General features: G+C 41.2%; 2 protein-coding genes across 3 annotated transcripts; both read right to left on the bottom strand.

Annotated features, from left to right (window-relative positions):
* Positions 1–2,646: 2,646 nt before the first annotated feature.
* Positions 2,647–8,437, bottom strand: pcyox1l (prenylcysteine oxidase 1 like). Its single transcript, XM_029518623.1, has 7 exons — positions 8,046–8,437; positions 7,365–7,571; positions 7,052–7,226; positions 6,414–6,625; positions 5,947–6,087; positions 4,838–5,249; positions 2,647–4,518 (listed from the first exon to the last, which is right to left on the bottom strand). The coding sequence occupies exons 1-7, from the start codon at positions 8,152–8,154 to the stop codon at positions 4,269–4,271; spliced, it is 1,506 nt and encodes a 501-aa protein (XP_029374483.1). The 5' UTR covers positions 8,155–8,437; the 3' UTR covers positions 2,647–4,268.
* A 498-nt stretch (positions 8,438–8,935) lies between these two features.
* tcerg1b (transcription elongation regulator 1b (CA150)) lies at positions 8,936–21,440 on the bottom strand. 2 transcript variants are annotated; one of them, XM_029518617.1, is made up of 21 exons: positions 21,361–21,440; positions 19,817–20,048; positions 18,770–18,922; positions 18,160–18,448; positions 17,832–18,074; positions 16,498–16,557; positions 15,412–15,612; positions 14,914–15,020; positions 14,261–14,349; positions 13,991–14,151; positions 13,757–13,842; positions 13,519–13,650; positions 13,150–13,239; positions 12,880–12,998; positions 12,402–12,552; positions 11,751–11,915; positions 11,242–11,424; positions 10,664–10,843; positions 10,331–10,414; positions 9,919–10,019; positions 8,936–9,701 (listed from the first exon to the last, which is right to left on the bottom strand). In XM_029518617.1, the coding sequence occupies exons 1-21, from the start codon at positions 21,405–21,407 to the stop codon at positions 9,500–9,502; spliced, it is 3,075 nt and encodes a 1,024-aa protein (XP_029374477.1). In that variant the 5' UTR covers positions 21,408–21,440; the 3' UTR covers positions 8,936–9,499. The 2 variants fall into 2 exon arrangements, with proteins under 2 accessions (XP_029374477.1, XP_029374476.1); XM_029518616.1 differs by having other exon boundaries at positions 13,519–13,654; positions 13,761–13,842; positions 21,361–21,417.
* Between the last annotated feature and the right edge of the window lie 789 nt (positions 21,441–22,229).

Here is a 22,229-nt window from a genome sequence, read left to right as displayed (position 1 = left end):
TTTTTCTTCTTCCTGACGGGTTCCTGGAAAGCGCGTGACTGCCTGACCACGTGGTGCTCCGCTCGACCAATGGGAGCACAGCCTGGGTCTGACTGATAACACTCCTGCAACATTTCAGCAGACTCCACAGCCTGTCATGATGCCTGAGAGGTACAGTCAGCCTGCTCCTGCTGATCTTTAGGGGACCTCCACAGGAACCAACATGGGCCCCGTCTTCAATAATCCACATGATATTTATCCTGCAACTGTCGCATGGATTAATATTATTATGTGTTGCCACTGTTGGTTTGTCCTCAAAGTTTCTACACAGCTGTTGTTGTTGAGGTATTGGTGTATCTGGTCAGACTTGGTGGCATTGGAACATACATATTAATAAATATCTCCCCACTGATATACATAATGTTCAATGTTACTGAAATCATGAACCAATACATTTCAATACAGCATATAGTTGAGTCCAACCAGGGGAAAACGCTAGTTGAACACAATGCTCGACTAAGTGAAAATCTCCCCTACATTCAGTTTAAAAGTAAACCCCTGGGGCCGGGGGGTAGTCATCAGCTATTCCAGGCAGCTCCCATTTCCAATTTCACTGGAAACAGAAACTGTTCAGTCATCAGAAACATGTGTGACCCAGGCGGACACTAAATAGATGAAACAAATAAATTCTGAAAAAATATATGTGTGCGTCAAAGCTACAGAAAAACAAAAGAGACTGTGTAGCATCATTTCTCTTTTCTGTCTCTCTTATCCATTCTTTCCCGCTGCACTGACCTCACAGTCTCTGAGTAAGCTCATCACACAAACATCAAAGAGCCTAGATTTCTGAGTTTTATCTATTTTACACTATTGTTATTATTAAAGCTGTTCTTGGGACTTTCAGTTCACAAACGAGGATGATGTGCATTAACGTCCTCAACTCATTATTGCTCTTTTTTGCCTTTACTATCAGGCAACTATTATGTGAAATGTCTTTACCCATTTTTTATCAGCAGAAGCAGAAAGAAATAAAACTCAAAACATTCAGCCAGACCAGATCAAGGCTGACTTTTAGCTTATGGTCACAAATACAGCAGAAAAATTGAATAAATAAAAGTAAAACGTGACCATCAAATTAACATAGTTTCATTTAAATTTATGACATGCATTTAGATTTTCCATTGAAATAACTGTAGTTGGTAGAAATTTAAGGCCTGCCAACACCACGTCCATAACTTTTTTTCCCCTAATTCCAGTATAAGAAAATGACCAAGCAAGAAAATAAATTTTGTTGATGGGTATTTAAATATTTCTATTCCATGGAAAACCAGAGGAAGCAGATCATATTTCAGATAACTGAAAAATGGAGGGGGGCTATAACATTTATCAAACAGTGGAAGGTTTTAAGTTCCTGAATTTGGAGAGAACATTTACTTTGAGTTTTAGCCCATTTCTCATTATGCCCTCACAAGAGTTTCCTGTTTATTACTATAAGCCTTAAAGCTGTATCCTAAATGTACAAAAGCACAAACAATAAAAGATCATCTCACAGTAATCGCGACATCCATCTCTCTATTCCTTTGTTTGAAATAATTGTCAAACCACTGCGGTATTCATAGAATAGCTGTAATCCTTTTTTGTAAATATTATATGTACCAACTTAGAAACAAATAAAACAATTGTAACGTTCTCAACTGGTCTTTTTTTCTTATGTTCCATTTTAACAGTAGTAGGGAAAACCTGAGACTGACATGTAGTATTTTTGGAAACAAAATTAATGGAGACCAGTCATTTTATTTCCAAATACACAATGAAATATAAACAGTTGCATTATTACATTCTTGATGCAGCCAAAGCATTTCACTACATGCTGTACCTGTGCAGAAACTGAGTGAGTTTAACTATAGAAAAGCAGCTGGGCATCCCGGCGAAAGGTATAAAAATTTGTCTGAAATTATCAGACAAATTATCAAGGTCAACAATGAACATGTGCCCACTGGGAATGTTTTATTTCCTAATTTCTTGTTAATTTATAGAAACGTGTGGCACCTGAAAATTATTCTAGTGTTCAGTGTTGTCAGTACTGAACAGGCCCGGCCTCTGCACTTTTACGCAATATGCGCAAAAAGATTCACAAAATAAAGCACAACCTACAAAATTGTTGTTTGACAAAACAGCAGTTTTCAATCACTTAACATTGGATTCATCATGCTTCAATTCCTAAAAATCATGGGAAAAGAGCCATTGCCATGACAACCGAACAAACTCACAAGATGAGAATTACATTAAGTTAAGAAAATAAGCAGACTGATTTAGGATTGCTTTGTCAATAACATGACCTCATGATGCTCAACGTGCATTTCCTCTACATTCTTTCATATTAACTACTGTTGCTACAAATACTGCTCTTGAGTGAAAACATTGAATTTCAGAGAAGTCAGCTGTTCAGAACAAAAAACATAGAGTCTTCATTCAGCTTGACCGCCGTCATTTCAAACACCAACACAGGGTTTTAAGACAGTGACGCTATATTCAAAGTTTTTAGGGCGGTCACATCACAAGCCACTGTCACATCCATCAGCTGAAGCCCTTTCGAGGCACGATGTTTTCATTAGATGGCAGTTAGGTAAAAAGTCCTGTCTTGCAGTGTTTTCTTCTCGCCCCAACATATCTTTGTTAGATCTTTTCATTTATAGAAGATGAATATGCTTTTCCAAGATTGTTTTTTTTTTCTTTTCAAGAGCAGTATACTGATGAGGCTTTGGTGCTTATGATAAAAAGGGCAAAAAGTGTGACTGCGACCACCAGCAGCTCTCCAGATCTGTCCTCTGATTATATTTGTTCCAGTGTGAAAGCTTGTTGGCTCCATTCCCCTGGAAAAAAAATGGTTTCCACTGGATTACGCAACACAAAAGCAGCAGGAAGAGGGGATAATGAAATAGTCTGATGAAGGAGGCAGTAGAGCATAGCACCAGTGGCCCCTTGTATGAGTCACTGAATAATGATTTATTAAATTAACAAAAATCCCACAGAAACTGCATTAATGAGATCGTCTTGGTGCCAACAGCAAATCCATTACCGGTCCTAAAATTTGTAATATTTCTGCGTTTGTTTTTGACTGGAAGCCCAGCTGTCGAAGGCCTCGCAGCGGCTGCAGTTCAGGCAGAAAGCAGCCACACCGAAGGTTCTAATTCATGGTCTTAGCACTTTTGCTCAGAAACTTTCTTAACTTGGCCACAGTAATATTTCATTACACAGAGCCCCAACAACTCAAGAAAACCCCTGCTCTACGGTTTCTACACTTTCTACTGAGATAAATATCAGATGGCGTTTTCCATGGTTGCTTGGTTTCTCTAACGTCTTGGCAACGAAAAGCTGCTTGTGCATGAATTTTTGGATGAAACAAGTCAGTATCGGCAATCAATCTCCAACCATTACTGCAACATGTCTCACACATCTGCTGCTTCACTGGCACAGAGAACAAAACTATCAGCAAAATCAGACCGGCTTTTTAGGCTGAAGTTTGATATGAAGTACTTTTTCTTATATCTAACAGAATATTTATAACCACCATGGCATATTAGATGTAGGCAGCAAAACTGGACATGGTTCTAAATACACTTTTTCACAGGAGAGAATAATAAAATAACAATAATAATTATTATGATAGCCAAAGAACTAATGCAAAGTGTTGGGAGCTAAATAATTGAATGTTGTATTTTCACTTCACTGACAATAAAACATTTTGAACATTTCTGTCCAAACGTTTTGTCTATGAACAGCAGACAATAATCTAACCTGTTTAATACCAGTGAACCAAATGCCAAGAACATTTCTGTTTCACAGACTGAATCTTACAAACCATGATTCTCCGACAATAAGCCTGGCTTGAGTTTTTGCCTCAGTGCAAAACTGCTGGATGCAATGCATCTTTAGCTGATTTGGTTTGTTTCCATTTCAAAGAAAAAATCAGAATAAGCAGAATTTGAATAATATGTGGCATGATCTTCGTATGATGATGTTCTCTGAAATAACTTAGGTTCACAGATCTCATTCTCCCCAGTCTTTTCCTGGTGGGTCACTTGGGTACATTCACATCCATTAAGGTATTGGTCAAACTGACATCAACGAGACACAATCTCTGGGTGTCAGTCCCTTACAGCTGAGCAATCCCACAAAAACCTCTACTTTTAATGCTATAAGAGCTTCAGGTACCCAGAATCCATGGCTTTGCTGCTCTCTAAAAATATTTTGATAAATATCTTGGCCAAGGCTCTCAGGCAATGAGGTCATAATTCAGTCTTGATCCTGTGCATCAGGTCTCTTTGGTCCACCATGTCCGTCTGTCTGTTCCAGCGGTGGTAAGCCAGCAGGGCAATGTTCTTGGCAGCCACTGAGCTCATCTCCATGGCACTGCCGGCCCACTCGATGCCATTGAGGTAGTAGAGATTAGAGTGCAGCTCCACAGGTGGTAAACCCTGGCTGCTGCCATAGTGAGAGTAGGGCTGCCATTCTGTCACCTGCACCGAGTAGTATGACCTAAAATGGATGGGACAGTAAGAAAGGAAGGTTCTGGTCATTCTTATTTTTAGAAATCTGTGACAAATTTTGTTTTTTGGTGATTTGCCTTGAGTTGTTGTATGGTTTGCCATGAAATGCTACTTCATTAATTATTTTCTAAAATTATTTTCCAAACAAAACAAAGCAAAATAAATGTAATGGTTCTGGCTTCTCTGAACATTGAATTAATTGGTTTTTGGACAGTAGTTCACTTTCATTTTCTCAGGACCAAATAGAAAATTAAAGAGAAAATAACAATCATTTCCTTGATTTAATTCCCAGGAAGGAAGTAGCTAACCTGAAGAGTGTTTTGAGCTGAGACTTGTCTAGAGGCTGGGGTGAGAACACTTTATAGACTCCAGCTTCTTGTGGCTGTTTACGCCGGAAGCCTGTCGAGATGTTGACAGGACAAACACTGGCCACGCTGTTGAAGAATAGATCGGGTGTCTCAGTTGTCAAGATGCTGGCGAAGGGAAACAGGCGGGGGTCAGGGAAGCCAAAAAAAGAGGTGTTGAGGTAACCATGGACAATGGTTGCTACAGTGCTATGATAGTTGCCAGGGAGCTGGTTGAAGGGAGGCGAGAAACCTTGGAACTGGACACCAGAGCCAACGCTTCCCTGAAGTGGTGTCGCCAACACCACAATGTCATACAGCTCTGATCCCGTCCGTGCTGCTGTGGTGAAGCTCAGCTGGTACTGGAGCGCCTCTCCTGGAGATCAGTGATACACACGATCACACCATACAAAATTAAGCTGCAAGTTTAATAACAGAAGTCTACTCTGACACTGTATCAGATCAGTTTGGGAGGCTGAATGTATCCGGTATCCACCAACTTGTGTTGCTGCTTTCCAATTTGTTCCATTGAGGCAGAATTTTTTTTTTTTTTAGATATCCTGTAACCTGGATGAACTGAATTAAATGAATTAAGTCAACATATGTGTCATCACACGGATACAAATGAATGACAGTAACCACCATTTTACTATTGCATAACAATTTGGATATTAATATCAACTCAACTTTAATCATTACGAAATAGTAAGAGATCTAATTCAAATACGATACTGAATTAAAAAATCTGGTGGTTCAGCCTGGATTGATTAAATGAAGAAAAAAAATGTATGTTGAACACTGAGCCGACAGAATCAATCTGTCCTATCTATCAGTCTTATGAAAAACTGAAAACCCCAAATGCCTGAATATTTGCTGGCCCTTATTATGCCTTCTTTAGTATTATATAAGTATTATAAGTATTATATATTAGTATTATAAAATCAGGAACTTTGTGGTTCATGGTGAACACCGCTCACAAGTCATAACCACAAATTTTGAAAACTACTTTTTTATTGAAGCTCAACATTAGTATCTCTACATGATCCAGTTCGGACACCATCAGGGCTACATACCTGACTGGACGGGGGAGATGGCATTGACTTGTGCTTGGCGCAGGTTAGCATTGGCTATCTTCAGCAGACCAGAGCACACAAGCTTGTTGCCTCCTTCTACCGCCCACAAGTTGTTCTGGGCACCAGCTAAAGACACAGCGCCTGAAACACACACACACATTCTCTCTCTCACAACAGACAGTGCCAGGTTCTATAAACCAATTATCAGCTGCCCACACATTTCCTGTTCTCTCGGTCCCACAGGCCAACCTGCTCACCTTGCTTTCCTCTCTGCTATTCTCGACTTCCCATTCCTCCCTTCCTTGTCTACTGTATCTTTTCTTCACATCCTCTCTCGACCTACATTCCCAGTGCTGGAGATGTTCAGCTCTTAGTGACCCTGATTTCAGTACTTCAGCCTTACTCTTCTGACCCATTCCCTGCGCCGTTCACCCTGACTTCACTGCTCGTTTCCTCCCTCATCTCACCTATGAAGGCGGGAATGCTGACGTTCTGTCTGTAGTTGACCCTCATGACAGGTGCGATGACTTCATCGATGAAGCGCTGTGACACACCCAGCTCCAACAGTGAATCAGAGAGCGGCCTCCGGGTCATGTTGATAAAGCCACTCCCCCCAAGAGAGTCCAGCAGCTCCTCCACTGAGCTGAAGGCATAGCCATGGGCCTGGTATTTGTATATCCTTTATTATGCATGTACAGAGACAACAACCAAATATATAGTGAATAATTGCAGTAGTCAATTATTAAGTCAGTATACAGATGCCTCATTGTAATCTCTAGGATGGAACAAACATCCAGGAAATTCTGGAAGTGTGAAAAACGAAAAAGACAAAGAAAGAGGGATTTATAGGAGTACTGTTTCTGCTTCTATGTCTCGCTTCACAAGGATTACTTAGACCTATTTTGATCAGCTTTATGTGAGTGAACTGACACCAAGAAGCAGAAGGAAAAATATGACGCATAACAGATATTGTATATTTAAATGAAGGTCCTTGAAGTCTTTGCAGTCAACTAAAAAGAAATGCCTGACATTTGCAATAAACAACTGCATATTTCACATAGCTAGCATGACACCAAACCATGAACAGGACACTCATATGTCATACCTCATGAATTTTTCCATAATTTCCTCCACCCACATCTGCAGGCGTATGAAGCTGATGCCATAGCGCCACCACAGTCTGAACAGGTCCAGCAGGTACCAGTCTGTTTCCTCCAGAATCATCTCCTTGCCGTTAAAGACAGCTGTTTTTCCTGCTATGCTGCGGCGATACTTCAAACCTTTCACACATGTGAAAATAGTTCATATTGATTTACTTTTCACTGTGAATGAGGAAATAACATACACGACTTATATTTTCTGAAATCTAAGTAGTGATCTTGGAGCCTGCGTGTGTGTGTGTGTGTGTGTGAACCCACCAAGTTGTTTGACAAACTCTTGCATGTGGAGGTTCAGGGAGTGAATGATGGAGCCTCCAGACTCGTAGTCATTGTGATTGACAGTTACAGTGGCGAGTCGCCCCCCGACCTCACCCTTTTCAAACACATCCACCTGCACCTCTGGGCCGAAGTGCTGCCGCAGGAAGTGGGCTGTGGCACTGCCTCCAATCCCCGCCCCGACCACAGCTGGAACACAGGGGGAGGAATAGGTGTGAATTAAGTCTGTGATGTGGATGTGAGATGTTGCATAAAAGTAATTATCACCCATCAAACACATTTATCAACAGAACTGAGAAAACATGGACGGCCCTACAGATTTAACATGTAAAACCCTGAGGGTGGCCTGTCATGGCCCCCGGGGTCACTGTCCAGCAAAAGTCATGGACTAAATTCACAGAGAAACTGTAGCAACCTCACTATAAATAAATAACCTCTTTACTAAGCACAACGCCATCTGCTGTGTGTGTAAAATGGCTTTATATTTAGATGTGCATGTTCCTGATAGTTCATGTATTTGCTCATTGTGTGCACTCTTTATCTTGTTGATGACACTGTAGGAACTAAACGTGCCCGGTTAGCTGCAGCAGAAAACGGACTGTGTGCGTGCTAACGTTAGCTACACGCTACATGCTACATGCTTTCACAGTCTGCCTTTCTTGCCTATTTTAGAAGGAGGGGCTCCGTCGACAGGAGCGGGTCCCTCCGGGTCTCCGACCGCCGTCCAAGGCGAGAGGAGGACGGCGAACAGCGGCAGCAGAGAGCGGTCCATGGCACCGGTTCCCTCCAAACTCGTGTTAGCCGTGTCCGTCTCTTCCCATGTCGCTGTTTTGATGGATGAGCTGCACCGGAAGCGGCCCGGCGATGGAGACGACGGCGGCCAACGTCCGGCAACACGTCGTATTCCGAGCCGTTGTCCCGGTTCGGCCAATCACATCCGTCCAGAGCTGCCTACGTCACGTGCGTGCGTGACTTACGTAGCGGATCGCTTCTGCTAATGCCGCAAGAATCAGAGCATCCGGACAGCACGGAGTGAAAAGTGTGAATTTAACACCGAAACCACAAAACACACAGCTTTCTGTTTAATTTAGGCCCTAAGTACCCAAATTCGTCTTCTACATTCGATGGTGAGCAGGAGACCACATCTTGTTTACGTCCAACACTAAATAGGAGCAGTCATGAAAAACCACATTCTCATGTGGGATTTCCTGTTTATGTGCAGTCGACAGTTATATAATGCAGAAACACTTTTTTTTTTTTTTTAGGATGAATGTTTTGTTATAATAGTTACAAGTAACTTAACCAAATTTAATACTTTCAGATGTTTATAGGTTTTAGTGTGCACGTGCATGAAGTGTTGTGATTTTTTTATGGTTTTCTATGTGTTACCATTAATAGTCTGTTTATCAAATAATTAACTAACAATTCTATTTCTAATGCCAGATGATAAATGTAATGCAGGATATAGTGGAGGTCAACAGGAACCCCATTTCCACAGCTTATTTCTGTGAGTTTTCAGAAACGCATTCATAAGAAATCCAGAGGACAACGTATTGAAAAACAGTGGAAGTTGCCTTTATTTCATTCAACAGAGAAACTGCTGTGACATTGGAGTAAACCACTGAGCAGAAACTAACATTCACACTGAGCCGCTCAAAACGATGACTGGCACAGTGGAGCAGTAAGGCTTAAGGACGCCTCAGACACATGCACACACACTCAGACACACTCCCACACACACTCAACTTCATTTACATCAGCTATCTTACACCTTTTGAGGCTGCTCAGGTAGCAACCGAATCACTATCCCTCTCTCCCTCTATTGTGGTCAGTCAGAGGTGAGGGGTCAAGGGTCACCTTGAGATCAGGTAACCTCTGTTCCCTGCTGCTGCCTTAAATGCAGGGCTGTTTCAGGGCTAAGAGGCGACGTAACACAGAGGCCTTAACCGTTCATCTCTGTGGTACATTTCTAAGCAACAATACCCCCAGTAATAACACTGTGAGACCAGCTGTGGGCCTGGAGGGCGGGGTATTAGGGGTGTTGGGGGAGGTCATGCTCTGGCCAAAGGGTGGGCAGGGAGAAGAATGGGCACCGGCCGAGAAGGTGATGTGGTTGGTCACTTGGTAGAGCGTCGTGTAGGCTCAGAGGCAGTGGGGGGTGGGGGCGGGCCACGGCGGTCTAGATCTTCAATGTAGAACATGATGAGCTTCCTGCGTTCCTCAGGAACACACTCCAGTACAAGGTACCGCTTGTCATTCTGGAGGATCTTCTCCACATCCTTCAGATGCTGCTCCGACTCCTGGATCAACTTTCTCGATCTGTGGGGGAAGAGAATATTTGAAGCGTCATGAGGAAATGCTTAAACAAACAAACAAACAAACAAACAAAAAAAAAAAACGGAGTAAAAATAATTAACTTTGAGTCAGGAAGAAGGGTAGCGTTTCGAATACTTATCGTGTGCAATTGTATTAGATATACAGCATGTACAATAAAATATTTTTAAATGCTGTGATTCTTAAATTTGATTATGCTGACCTGTAGGTGATGAACTTTGTCTCCTTGAGTAGCGTTCTGAAGTCAGCTTTGGCTGTGATGTACTTGTCTTTGATGTAATCTTCAAACTCGCGTTGCCTCTTCTACACAGACACATCAAAACTCAGTCAAAAAGATCATGTATATTAAATCAACAAACTATTAATAAATGAGCATGCAGTTGAGTTTGAGGTACTGACAGAGAATAATGACTGGATGAAGCTGAAACTGGTAACAATGACCTTTAACCTGACTCAATCCACAGTACTGCATTTACAACGAAGAATGCTTTTGGGTTGTCAGTCACTTTAAGATACATCTGATATAACAAGAATATTTGAACGTGAATAATCTATAATCATTTTGTAATTTTTAACTATATACACTAGAGAAAGTTCTCCATTGAAAGCCTTACTCTGTCACTGGAAGAGAACTTAATACAGCGGGGATCTTCCTTGATGACTTTTTTCACCTCCTTCCATGTAGTTGTTAAAGTGATCTACAACATAAAAAAAAAGACGTCAACACTGATCAAGTTGACCAATGTCGTTCAAATATTAAAGCACATATGTAGACCCCACATTGAAAATTCCCACTCTCCGTTCTGGTTAAAATTATCCATGTGTGCACAGATACAAGAGAAGCAAACAGAGGCTCAATTACTTTCTCATTACAGATGAATGGCAACTTTTGCCGCTGCTGATCCTGCTTTCGGCACCTATCTTGCTACCTGTTTGTTACTTCTCACCATGCTGGTCTCATCCAGTAGCTGCCTGAAATGTTCTTTCTTCTTCTTTGCCAGAGCTTCAACATGTTCGTTAAACAGCTTCTCCTTCTCCTCTCTCTCCAGCAGTGAAGCCGACTCCCAGCGATGGTCCTTCCGTAGGTTACGACGTGTGTCTGACCACGTTGCATCTGAGGAACGCACCTGAGGAATGAATAAACAAAAACCTATTTAGAGGCACAGGCAATGTGAATACAATCTCATGCTCAATGGGCTTGTGATTTACAGCAAACGTCAAACTATATTGGTTCGAGTTTTGAGGAAATAGTCAAAATTATACTCCTGCCAAACATACTTGTTTCTAAAAAGTCAAGAGTGGTACAAAAGGGATATATCATATCTGTATGACCTAACATGTTTCTGGGACTCGACTATGCTTTGTCCTCATGATTACTTTAGTTAGTTTCTGTAGTTACATACCTATTTTCTTACAAACAGGTGATGACACAAAAGATTACATTTTTTAATGAAAATTCAAACACCATACTTTGTTTAATCACATTACAATATCATCCAAATTAAAAATCTGCAGAGTATCTCACCATATCAGACATAAGGGCTTTGAAATGCTGGATGGCCTCCTCCCTCTTGTGCTGTTCCCTTTCACGGTCGATCTCTTTGGTCTGTTCTGATCGAGCCTTCTGCACCTCACGCTCCCTCTCTCTGAGACTGGCCTCAATACGAGCCTGTCGCTCCAACTCCCGCTCCTTCTCAATGTCCACACTCTGTTTGGGGTGATACATATCATCTGTGTCAGTTCTTTTTCCTTACCTAGTGTCACCTAAAGCTAGATTTCCATCCCAGCATAGCCTAAATTTAACAGAAATGCCTTCACATTTAATGCACATTTCCACTCATTACTGTTCACTGTGCATTGACAATAACAGCCAGTGGAATGGATTCTCAAGTCAGGCACCATAATGCCTAGAGCCAAGGAAGAGAGCAGAATGAAATGATCAATTGAACAACAACTGCAGCTGTACATAAATATTAAAATCACTTGCTGTTTCACTGTCAGATTAAAAGTCATTGATCCCACACAAGCTACTACCTTGGCTTGTTTTTCCATATACTGTTTGTAAAGTTCCTCTCTTAGTGCAGAGCTGTCCACAGACTTGTATCGTGGGTCGGTCTCAAGCCGCTCTTTAACTTTGCTCCACCGCTGTCCTCCCTCTATATGCTGCTCATTCAGTAGATCAAAGAAGTCTTGCTTCACCTAGGGATGAACAGGGGAAAAAAAATAAAGAAAGAAAGAAAGTTGAAGAAAATTGACATGTGACCAAAAACCATCTTTAGGAGAGCAAGAATCCAGCAACTTCCTCAAAGAAATGTCCAAACATCATACAACTTTCTCCGCCCTTTTTTAGATGTAATTTTCATTTCTTCAAACTGGAAATGAAAACATCAAATAATATAGAACGCATTGTGACAACTGGTATATACAGAGGCCCTGCATATGTATGATTCAAGAGAATAGCAATATCTATCTTCATCTCCAAAGAGGATATGAACCTCTGACTATGCAATCTACTTGTGTACAAGTTTGGACTCATCCATGAACATAGTTATTTATTTGAGAGTTATTTATAGCAGCTCCCCCCAATTTAACCTCTGACCTAAGAAAAAAAAAAAAAAAAAAATGCAATCCCATTCTTGTTCTGAAGAGAGATGATGCACACTAATGCTTGCAGCTGAGTGATACCTTCTCTCCTCGGGACTTGGAGTCCTCTTTCTCTCTCTTCCTCATCGCTGTGATGAATTCCACAAAGATAGCCTCTCTGTCTTTCATCTTCTCAATGGTCTTAAATCGTGGGTCTCGGCCGTGCTTCACCGCAAATTCACTAAAAGTTGTTCTGCAAAACAACATTCAAACATTAAATAATGTCTTCAGCACAGAGAGAAAAAAATATAATGACTTGTCATGTTAAATTATCATAATATAACATAGTCCTGTACAGACCCATACTATGAGGAGATCATAAACCAACTGTTCAGAAAATCAGATTTTATTTTTTCACTCGTGCTAAAAAACACAAACATGCCAGAAAAACACAAATTTACCCTCTAAAAAGCTTTATTTTTATTCACTACTGTGTGACTAAGAATGAATATCAGCAGTGATATTGGTCTTTAAAACATAAATTACAGATTATTGGGTAGAAAATATAGTCCCCCTCTACCTGGGAGTGAGCTTTGCCTCCTCCATCATCCTCCTGAACTCATCTTTGGCCTGCATCAGCTTGTTTTTCTTCTCCTTCCTTTCCTCCTCCGCCCGTGTCTTAACATATTGATCAAACACCTGAAGTGGATATAATAAAATAAATATAATAAAAATTATGACTTAAGGATTTGTAAGAATGAACGTTTAATAGTAATGTCAACACTTTGAGTGAAAATGATTAACAGTGAGGGAAGCCAGCGAAACACATGAAACAAGAAGAGGAACAAACCTGTTTTCTCTCTTTTGGGTTGAGGAGAAGGTAACGAGGGTCAAATACAATCTTATGGAGCTCTTTGTCCCAGGTTGAGAATGCAGACACCTACATGTGAAACAGTAAACAACTGCATTAGCCAGAGAGCTAAAGTAGGCAGCAAGGTAATACCAAACAATAACCCTAACCTGCTTATGTCCACTAAGTATAAATGCAAAACTCAGAACCACTGTTATGTACAGATTTACACATTTTTCATGACTCCTACCAAAGATGTGAGAACAGTCCAGGAAGTAAGAAGGAAAAGAAGCAGGAAGGTAGGATGTCTTTAAGCAAAGATGGACAAACTGTGTTTAAATATCCAACTTGAGCATAATTTGGTGTTACCCCTCTCTCCAGCAGCATTTCTCTGAACTGGGTCATCCTGGCTTCCAGCGGCACTATAGCTCGTTCTCTGGCAGCTCTGAGTTCTGCCTCCATTGCTGCTTCCTTCTCTGAGTCTGCCTCCTTCAAATCCTCCTTCCTATGAGGTTGAGGACACAGGAGCAGGAGGACAAGGTGAGTCCTGAGAACCAAGTTAACTTATTCAAGTTTTGTAGTACCATAGCTTTAAGTAGGGGGATACTTGCTTTCTTTTTTTGGCTTTAGTTGGCTCCTCATCTGGATTCTCTTCAGTAGCAATTGCTAATTCGGATTCCTCCTTATGGATTCCTGTGTGAGAACAACCAGATATAAATATAAACACAACAGACACTGTTGCATACAATGTTTTGTGCCACAGAAGACCACCGCATTAGATGTTCAGTGTGACCAAGTGATCTGTCAAATATAATGAGTGAGTGAGTATCTTTGTCCACACCTGTCTTCTTGCCATCTTCGAGGCCTCTCTTGTGCGGTGGCTCCTGGATATGCTTGTCGACATCAGCTCGACCAACCAGCTCCTCTGGTCGGTCCCACATTGACAGCCGAGTTGTTGGATTGTAGAAAAACACACGATCATCACCAGTCCATACAACACACCTGTGGTGGACCAGGAAAAAAAAAAAAAAAAAAAAAACATCAAATTGACTTTATTATAGTGGAAAGGAGACATAATGTGAGCTGTGGCGTGGTGACTGTATCCACGCACCATGGTGTGCCAGGGATAGGGTTGGTGGCTATGGGCCGGGCTTTCTGAGCTGCTTTTTCCTCTTCTGTCATCTCTTCTTCTTTAGGCTCCTTGATAGAAAGAGAAATAAACTGTTGTGCATCTTCTCATCAATGTTATTAGTCTGTAAGATTTATTCACAACGTTAATCTTTTTCTGAAAAAGATGCTATGTCGTGCCAAAATGTGCAATATTTATATATATCCCACAGTGCTGCAATGTTCAGTTATTCATATTGTAGAATAAAAGTGTTTTTCCAGTCTTATTTCTTCACCTTAAGCAAATTGGCACAGTCTAAAGTAAGCTGACTTAGATTCTAGTAGTTACAGTTCACAGTACACCCATGGGTGTACAGTCAATCATCTAATTACTTTGATCCAAATGGAAACTTAAAATGTCTTAACTGATTGACATGACTGGAAAGTTGTACTGAGTCTAATCATGTAATTCAGATCTATCTGTATGATGGAAGTACAATGTTTTGGCTCAAACTGCGACAGTCAGCCACAACAGGTCCCCCTTAAGTGCATCCACAGGATGTGAGATCTCAAAAGCAAGACAAAATACACAAACTACTTTCCTTGTTTTTAAAACGCACACCTGACAATGTATCACTTCCTGAACTTTTCACATACCTCTTTATCATTATTAGTGTTATCTGTTTTGCTCTCCTCATCCTCCATCTCCATCGCCTCAGCTTCCTCCTGAGCCAAACGCTCCTTGGCCTTTTCAACTTCTTTTTCTGAGGGCAAAAAGTAGAAAAAAAAATGCACCAAGAATTACACAATTAGGAAGAATTACAAAGCACATGAACTGAAACATTGTGAGCAGGTGTTGGTGATTTGAAAGTCATCTGGACTGCTGCTCATTGATCACAGTCCTTTGCTTTGTAATTCTTTGTAATAGATCCTACTGTTCTAAAAGGTTTTTTCCGATATCAGATGAAGAGGTTGGGATGAACACTAGCCAGATTTTTAGGAGACACCATTTGTAGCCCAAAGCCACAGGCTAACTGTCCACACTCGTAGACAACTACAGTCTTTTTTCTGGTTGTCTGGACGTCATTTATACTATAATTAGAGGTCTGTGTCTGTGTGTGTGGGTGTGAGTGCATACTAATCTGCGATGCCTACCTTTCTCCAGCAGGGCCTGTGGTTTCTCCCAGGTGGATTCCAGTGTTCGGTTGTTATAGTAGTACGTTTTCCCATCAGCTGTTTTGTACTCTGACCACTCAGGGAGCTGCAATGACCCTGCCATTGAGGCTGGAGCTGCTGAGAGAGCCAGCTGGGGATGCATCATGGAAACTAAAGGTGGACCCATTCCAGGAAGCATGCCTGTGATTGGTCAAAGAGGAAAGAGACAGACCAACATTGGCTGAGAAACATCTTTCTGTCTGAGTCACTAATGGCAGTTGCAGTGGACAAACCTACAGACATTACATAAATCTATACATAATTTTGTGGAATGTCACATTTCAAGTTGCTTGTTTGTAATCATGTATTAAGAAAACGTCAAGAGAGCATAAGCGTGAGCTCGAGAAGCAGAATAAGATGGATAGAACGGGCCTTTCCCTGAAATTGTGTGTCTGATTATATAGAAGCAGAAGTAATAGTTAAGTGAGTGCATTAAAAACATTTTGTGGAAGAAACCGTTGCAGTCTAAACATAACTTACAGACAACAAACACAGGCCACATTCACAAACAAACAAAGCAGTGACCACACACACAACCATGCCACAAAAGAGGACAGCCACAAAATGTAGTCCTAACTGTTAGACTACTGAATCCCTATAAGATAGCAGCACCTGGCATTAATGGGACTGTCAACCACACCTAAAATGTCCTTACATTAAGTTGGCCCAATCTAACAATTTAGCTGTAGCGCTGTATTTTTAATAAAGCAAACAATTGTCGACCAGTTCGTACATTTTAACCTGGGATTTTACAGGTACTTTTAAACAAGTAAATTCTGAAAACTACACTTTGTCTCAAATTGATGCTGGTGATAAAATGTTTTACTTGGTATATTAATCCAAAGTAAAGTAACCGTGTACATTCTACAACTGTTGAACCATTGTACACCGGGTGGATTATGTTCACAGAATTACCACCGTGTCACTGTTTGAGGCTCCCATATATACACCATATGACTCATGTAGACATCATTCACTATCATGCCATCTACTGTAGGTCTGAGAGGCGAGCGGCTGGGTGTTTACCGTTGGCGCTGGGGCCTGCCTTTACACAGGGTGCACCTACTATCTGCATCATTGCTACACCTGAAAGAACAATGGACAAGCAAGCATCTGGTTGAAAACAGCAGGACATTAGCTACGAAGGTGTGTAAGAGTTTGTGTGGGTGGCCACACTCAGACAAACATATGTCCCAATTTTAGATTGTGCATCACTGTTATGTTACAACAGCTACTAAGTCACTGCTGGTGTTTATATACTTGATATATATTTCGAACATAGGATTTATAATCCTAGTTTGACAAAAAGAAAAAAAGAAAAAAGGGAAAATAAATTTTTAAATATCCAAGAGCCAAGGCATAATCAACAAACACAATCAGGAAACTATTAATCATAACAGCTGAATCAGCATCAACACTGGTCTGCCCCCATCTGATCATGCCAGAAAACCCTTCCACAAACAAAATAGTAAATGTAGGAAGTGACCCAAATGTTTTTGTTAAAATGTCAAGATGAAGGACAGAGTAGCAAGAAGGAATCAAAAAGACATGACAGTGGAGAAGATTTAAGAAACAGAAAAGACTCTGAAAACAAACATGGAAGACTAACAGGAGCATTAGCTTACATTCAAATCTAAGCCACTGCATTCAAGACCCTTGAACAAAACGATAAATCTGTGCTGACGGAACTTGAGAGACCTTTATATTGCCAGGAGATTACCTATCTTAAAGTTGTATACAAATATCTGCAACATTTACTTGTACAAGCTATGAAAGCATTTCCAAGTCCACCAGCTACCATGGTTTACTGCTGCTATCATTAATGCTGCATCAGAATTTACAAAGGGACTACTAATGAGCTCTGTACTAGGGATGTTGCAAGCCCTTGTATGTGTCTTGTATATCTTTTAGGTGATTCAAAAAGTGAGTCAATATTTTTATTAACATAAAGAGCCAGTACTTCTAGTAAAATGTGTCCCAATGTGCTAAGGGCAATGATAAGCACAAACTAAAAATAGAATGATGAGTGCTATGCACAAATAATCCATTGGTTAACCTTTCACCAACCCACGTACAAATATTAAGCTATATGTAAAAGTAAAACATGAAGCCATTATATAATACAGCAGCATATAACAATCTCCGTAGACTGCAGCTAATATTCTTTCCAAAAGAAATTCTGCAATATCAATTGCCAGGCTATGAATGTATAGTCAACAGAACTAAGAAGAAATTGTGTACCAACGCTATATGAGAGACAAGTTGTTTGGTGGTCCTCTTATCTATAAACAGCTATTTAGTAGCTTAGTGATAAGCTAGATATTGTGTAATATCTCCTGCCCTTAGTTCACATCTCTTACCTGGTAGGGGAATGTGCATCCCCGGCAAAGGCACCCTGAAGGGTGGCACCATGACAGGAGGGAAGGCAGGTATGGCTGTGGTGGGCTGAGCCACACTGTGAGGCAGAGCTGCAGGCAGCAGTGGCACAGTTTGCACCGCTGTGACGGGGGATGGCACCGTGGATACAGTCACCACAGTGACTGGAGACACAGCAACTGTTGAGGTCACCGTGGCAACAGGGGGTAGGTCTGCTACAACAGTGGCTTGGGGGAATAAAGAGACAGAGAAAATTTTTAGTTTTGCTTTTGTGTGCATGTGTCTATGCTTGATATAAGACTGTGTGTTTACCTGCAATGGTCACAGAAGGGGAGGGGGAGGTGGTGGAGTCTGGACTGGAGGTGAGGGTGCGGGAGGGGGTTGTGGACGGAGCCTGAGTAGGGGAGGCTGATGCTGCTGTGCTGGCTGTAGTATTGACGCTGCTTGAGCTGGCAGCTGCAGTCACCCCCACACTTGTCCCCGTACCTGCAGCCCCAGGCCCTGCTACAAGAAGAGGATTGAGTTCTGACTGCTGGATGATCTTCACACCATCTGGTTTGCTCCACGATGACTCTCTGGTCCTTGCGTTGTAGTAATAAGCCTTTAGAAGGTATAACAGACAAGAAAATACTTGTAAATTCATTCGTATAAATAGCATTTATAGATTGGCATTAAAATGTCCATGTGACACAAACATGGAGCTCCATTTGATCAGATGTAAGATTGATATCTGCACAATTTTTACTTCTGAATTAAATATTGTGCATCATCAGACAACCCTCTGTAATACCAACGCTGTCCAAACTAGCATGTCAGAGGTATATATATATATATATTTACACAGACTTTCCCATATTTCAGACCTTTTCTATAAACCACTGCAACAAACCTGCTATGTGTTTACATAGTAGTTCAAACTTACCTTTCCCTCTGGCGTCTTGTTCTCTACCCAGATCTCCTCTGCAGGGTTGAGTGCAGGGGTTCCAGATGTGGGAACAGGAGGCATTCCAGGAGGAAAAAGCATCCCCGGAGGAGGTGGCATGTTACCAATGGGAGGAGGAAGAAATGGAGGTCTCTGCAGCAAAAGATAGAGAAGCTGCATTTACTTTTCCATCTGCTCAGGCTTTGAATACAAATTATCCCATAATACCACTGCTTCCTCCAGCGAAATGTGAATTAATTGGGGAAAGAAAAGTGGCCAGCCAGATAAGCAGTCAGCTATGGGAGCAGCTGTTTGCTGAACACACTGAATTTGCGTTAGGTTGACTGTACATTAATACTGAATAATTCAAAAGAGAACCGCTGTTTTTGAAAGCCAATTTAAATGATAATGGTCAAGGAGATCATAAAAGCAATGTTCTTCCCAGAGTATAGCACTTGAGATCACACCTCTGAAGGATTAACCCAATTTTTTCAAAATAAAACACACACCAGCAAAACATGATACTCCATGACACCTAAGATATGGTGCCACAAAGCAGCCCCACTCAACACCTTTGCCCATGCCAAGAGACTCTAAGGAGCATAACACTGCAGTATGGTGTATTACAGTCTTATGGTGATCTGATACATTCATATTCACTGAGTCATCAGTCAGAATGCAAAAATCAATAATGTTCTCACACAATTATGAGTTGAGTTGACCTGCTGGTGGATGAAAACTCCTTGAAGTATCCATTGTCTTATATGATTTTCTCTTCACTTGGTCAAGGAGGAGCTTACACACAACATGCATTATGTGACATCACTAGAAGACAGCTACAATTTTCTTACATCATATAATTTTAAAATGTGTGCTACCAATGACTCATGCATCAAAAGGCTTCTTTCTGTTTAGCTAAAGTAAAACATTCCTGCAGGAAAATGCAGAAAAGTTGAGCCCTACAGTTCCTGGGAAAGTTTGGACAAACCTTTGGTTGTTGTTTTAAAAGAATTGAATATATGACATATAATGATGGAAAATAGTCACCTGTAAGTGAGGAGGACCAATAGGTGGTGGCATGCCTCCTGGTGGTGGGATGGGTGGCATGTTGGGATCAAAGGGTGGACGTGCAAATGGGGGTCGTGGCGGGGGTCCTCTCATCATCCCAAAAGGAGGTGGCGGTGGCCTGAGGAGTGGCGGAGGACCTCGTAACACTTGGGTTTGGGCAGGCGCAGGTGCAGGTGCAGGGCCGCGGAACCGCACTGCCTGCTGTGCCATTCTAATGTAACAAGATAATACCAAGTTACTCATTGCCAATTGTGGATTTCTAAGTAAAACTTTTCAACATCGCCACCTTCATCAATACCAACATGCTAAGTTTTTAGCAAACCATTCCATATAAAGCATGCCTAACAACAGGTAAGAACAAAAACAGAGCAGGACATACTGCCTCAGTAATTACTCTGTAGTGTTACTCAACCTATACTAATGTCAGATCTTTACTATTCAAGGCGCATTGGTGGAAATGAGGATGCTTCAGCTTCAGAGATTATTAGAAATACCTCACAAACCAATGGTTATCTGTGTGAAATGATTTGTGACACTGATGTTCAGTACTATGCAAAGGTTTTACTCATTTGGTAAAATGCAGATGCTTTCAAAAATAAAAGCATGAATAACTTTTATTCATCGAGCAAATGATCCAAAAACAATTCACATCAATATTTATTTATGTTCTTCTGTAAACAGTACAGTACTTCAGTATCCGGGACTGTGATGTTAAGACATGACCCTTATTCTTCCCAAAGCTGAGGACTCCTCGGAACCTTTGTTTTATATATTGAGAACGTCACGACTGTTTGGATTGGGGACTGACCTAAAGCTTTTCTGATTGTACTGCGTGATGATTTACAATTTAAACAGATTTACTCTATAAAACGTTTGCACAGGACTGTGTATCAGCTGCAGAAATATAGTGTATATATATAAAAAAAACCTAACAAAAGACGCCATCGCCCGGTTGTACGATGTCTAGAACTCTAATTTATTATTCTATATGCTTTAACGCTAAAGTCTTAATGGGGATGTCTTGTTGGTCGTGTAAGAGCACATACTTTGATCCAAAACATTATCAAACACTCAACTGGCAAACAAACAGAACAGCAGCTCATTCAAAACACTGTCCGGGCGGAAAGTTGTGCACCCGTGCTAACTAATGAATGTAGCATTGAGGCGCTACAGCGGAATACCGTGCACTAACATTTGTGTGCAGGTAACACGTTTACAACAACAACCCACAAACTCCAGTGATCTCTAAGTGAATTGGTAAGAGGAAGAGGAAATTGTCTGTCGGCGATTAACCTGACTGCCGGTGTTTACCGCGTGCCACGAGCAGCGAGCAGGGGCGAGCCGCTAGGCAACACAGGCTAGTTAGCCGCAAGCTAGTTAGCTAACGTGGCTACATCCGCACGCAAAACCAACATTTGACACAGCCGCTCTGCCAAAAAACGACTAAGTTAAAAAAGACAGTCTGTTCTCAGTATTGCGATGGAAAGACAGTATTTTTTGCACTTTACGCGCTTTTCTCTGACCTGTTGTCGCTGAACCCGATAGTCTCGCTCTCTGCCTGGTCCGCCATTACAGGAAAATGTACCCACTCTCTTCCTGGTAACGCCTCTTGGTAATGTTGCGGTATTCTATTGGCTGAACACTGGTGTCACTCACAGAGCAATCCGTGGCCACTGAACTCTGATTGGACAGATATTTTTTCACGAAGGTTCAGCTGAACGCTCATTGGTCGGCTTGGGTTCCATTTTTCATGATGTCTTTTGTGCTCAGGCAGGGCGCAGGTTACGGAAGCCGTGAGAGGCGAACGAAAAAAATCTGAATATATATTTTCTAAATTACTTACGTATTTCTTACCAGTGTATTTGACTCAGTGAAGGATATGAAATTTTCCCCGGAATGAGTTTTATAAAGTTATTGTTTTTCATATGTACAAACAAGTTTTTTGTCCTCTGTGATCATTTTAAATTTGTTTTCTCAGGCATGGCTCTTAAATGTGAAGGAAGGATAAAACTTTGCACATGTGTAAGATTTCATTGTAATTATGTCAATTTTATAAACAAAATGTGCTGTTTTTACATTGAGGGCCTATTTAGCAGTCCAACCACAACATTCTCCTCACATTTATACTCGTTGTCCTATTCAGGCCTGGCCAGGCTGTCTGATGCTACAGTTGACCCGGTGGAGTCATGATGAACAACTGGTGGCTGATGCATTGCAGCCATTACTGTGTCATCCCATGGTAACTGATTGTTGTGGTAATTCCTCACTTCCTCCAAAGCACTGCATTTGAGTGACCAGAAAAAAAAACAACCTGATATTAGGCTGCAGCCAGTCAATTAAAACGGTGTTATTGAATGTGAATTCTGTGAATTATACTGTTTAGAGTATCATG

This window comes from Echeneis naucrates, chromosome 14 (genome assembly GCF_900963305.1).
Source record: "Echeneis naucrates chromosome 14, fEcheNa1.1, whole genome shotgun sequence".
Taxonomy (NCBI): Eukaryota; Metazoa; Chordata; class Actinopteri; order Carangiformes; family Echeneidae; genus Echeneis; species Echeneis naucrates.
The sequence above is the reverse complement of the archived record's forward strand: the minus strand, read 5'-3'. Positions and strand labels throughout refer to the sequence as shown.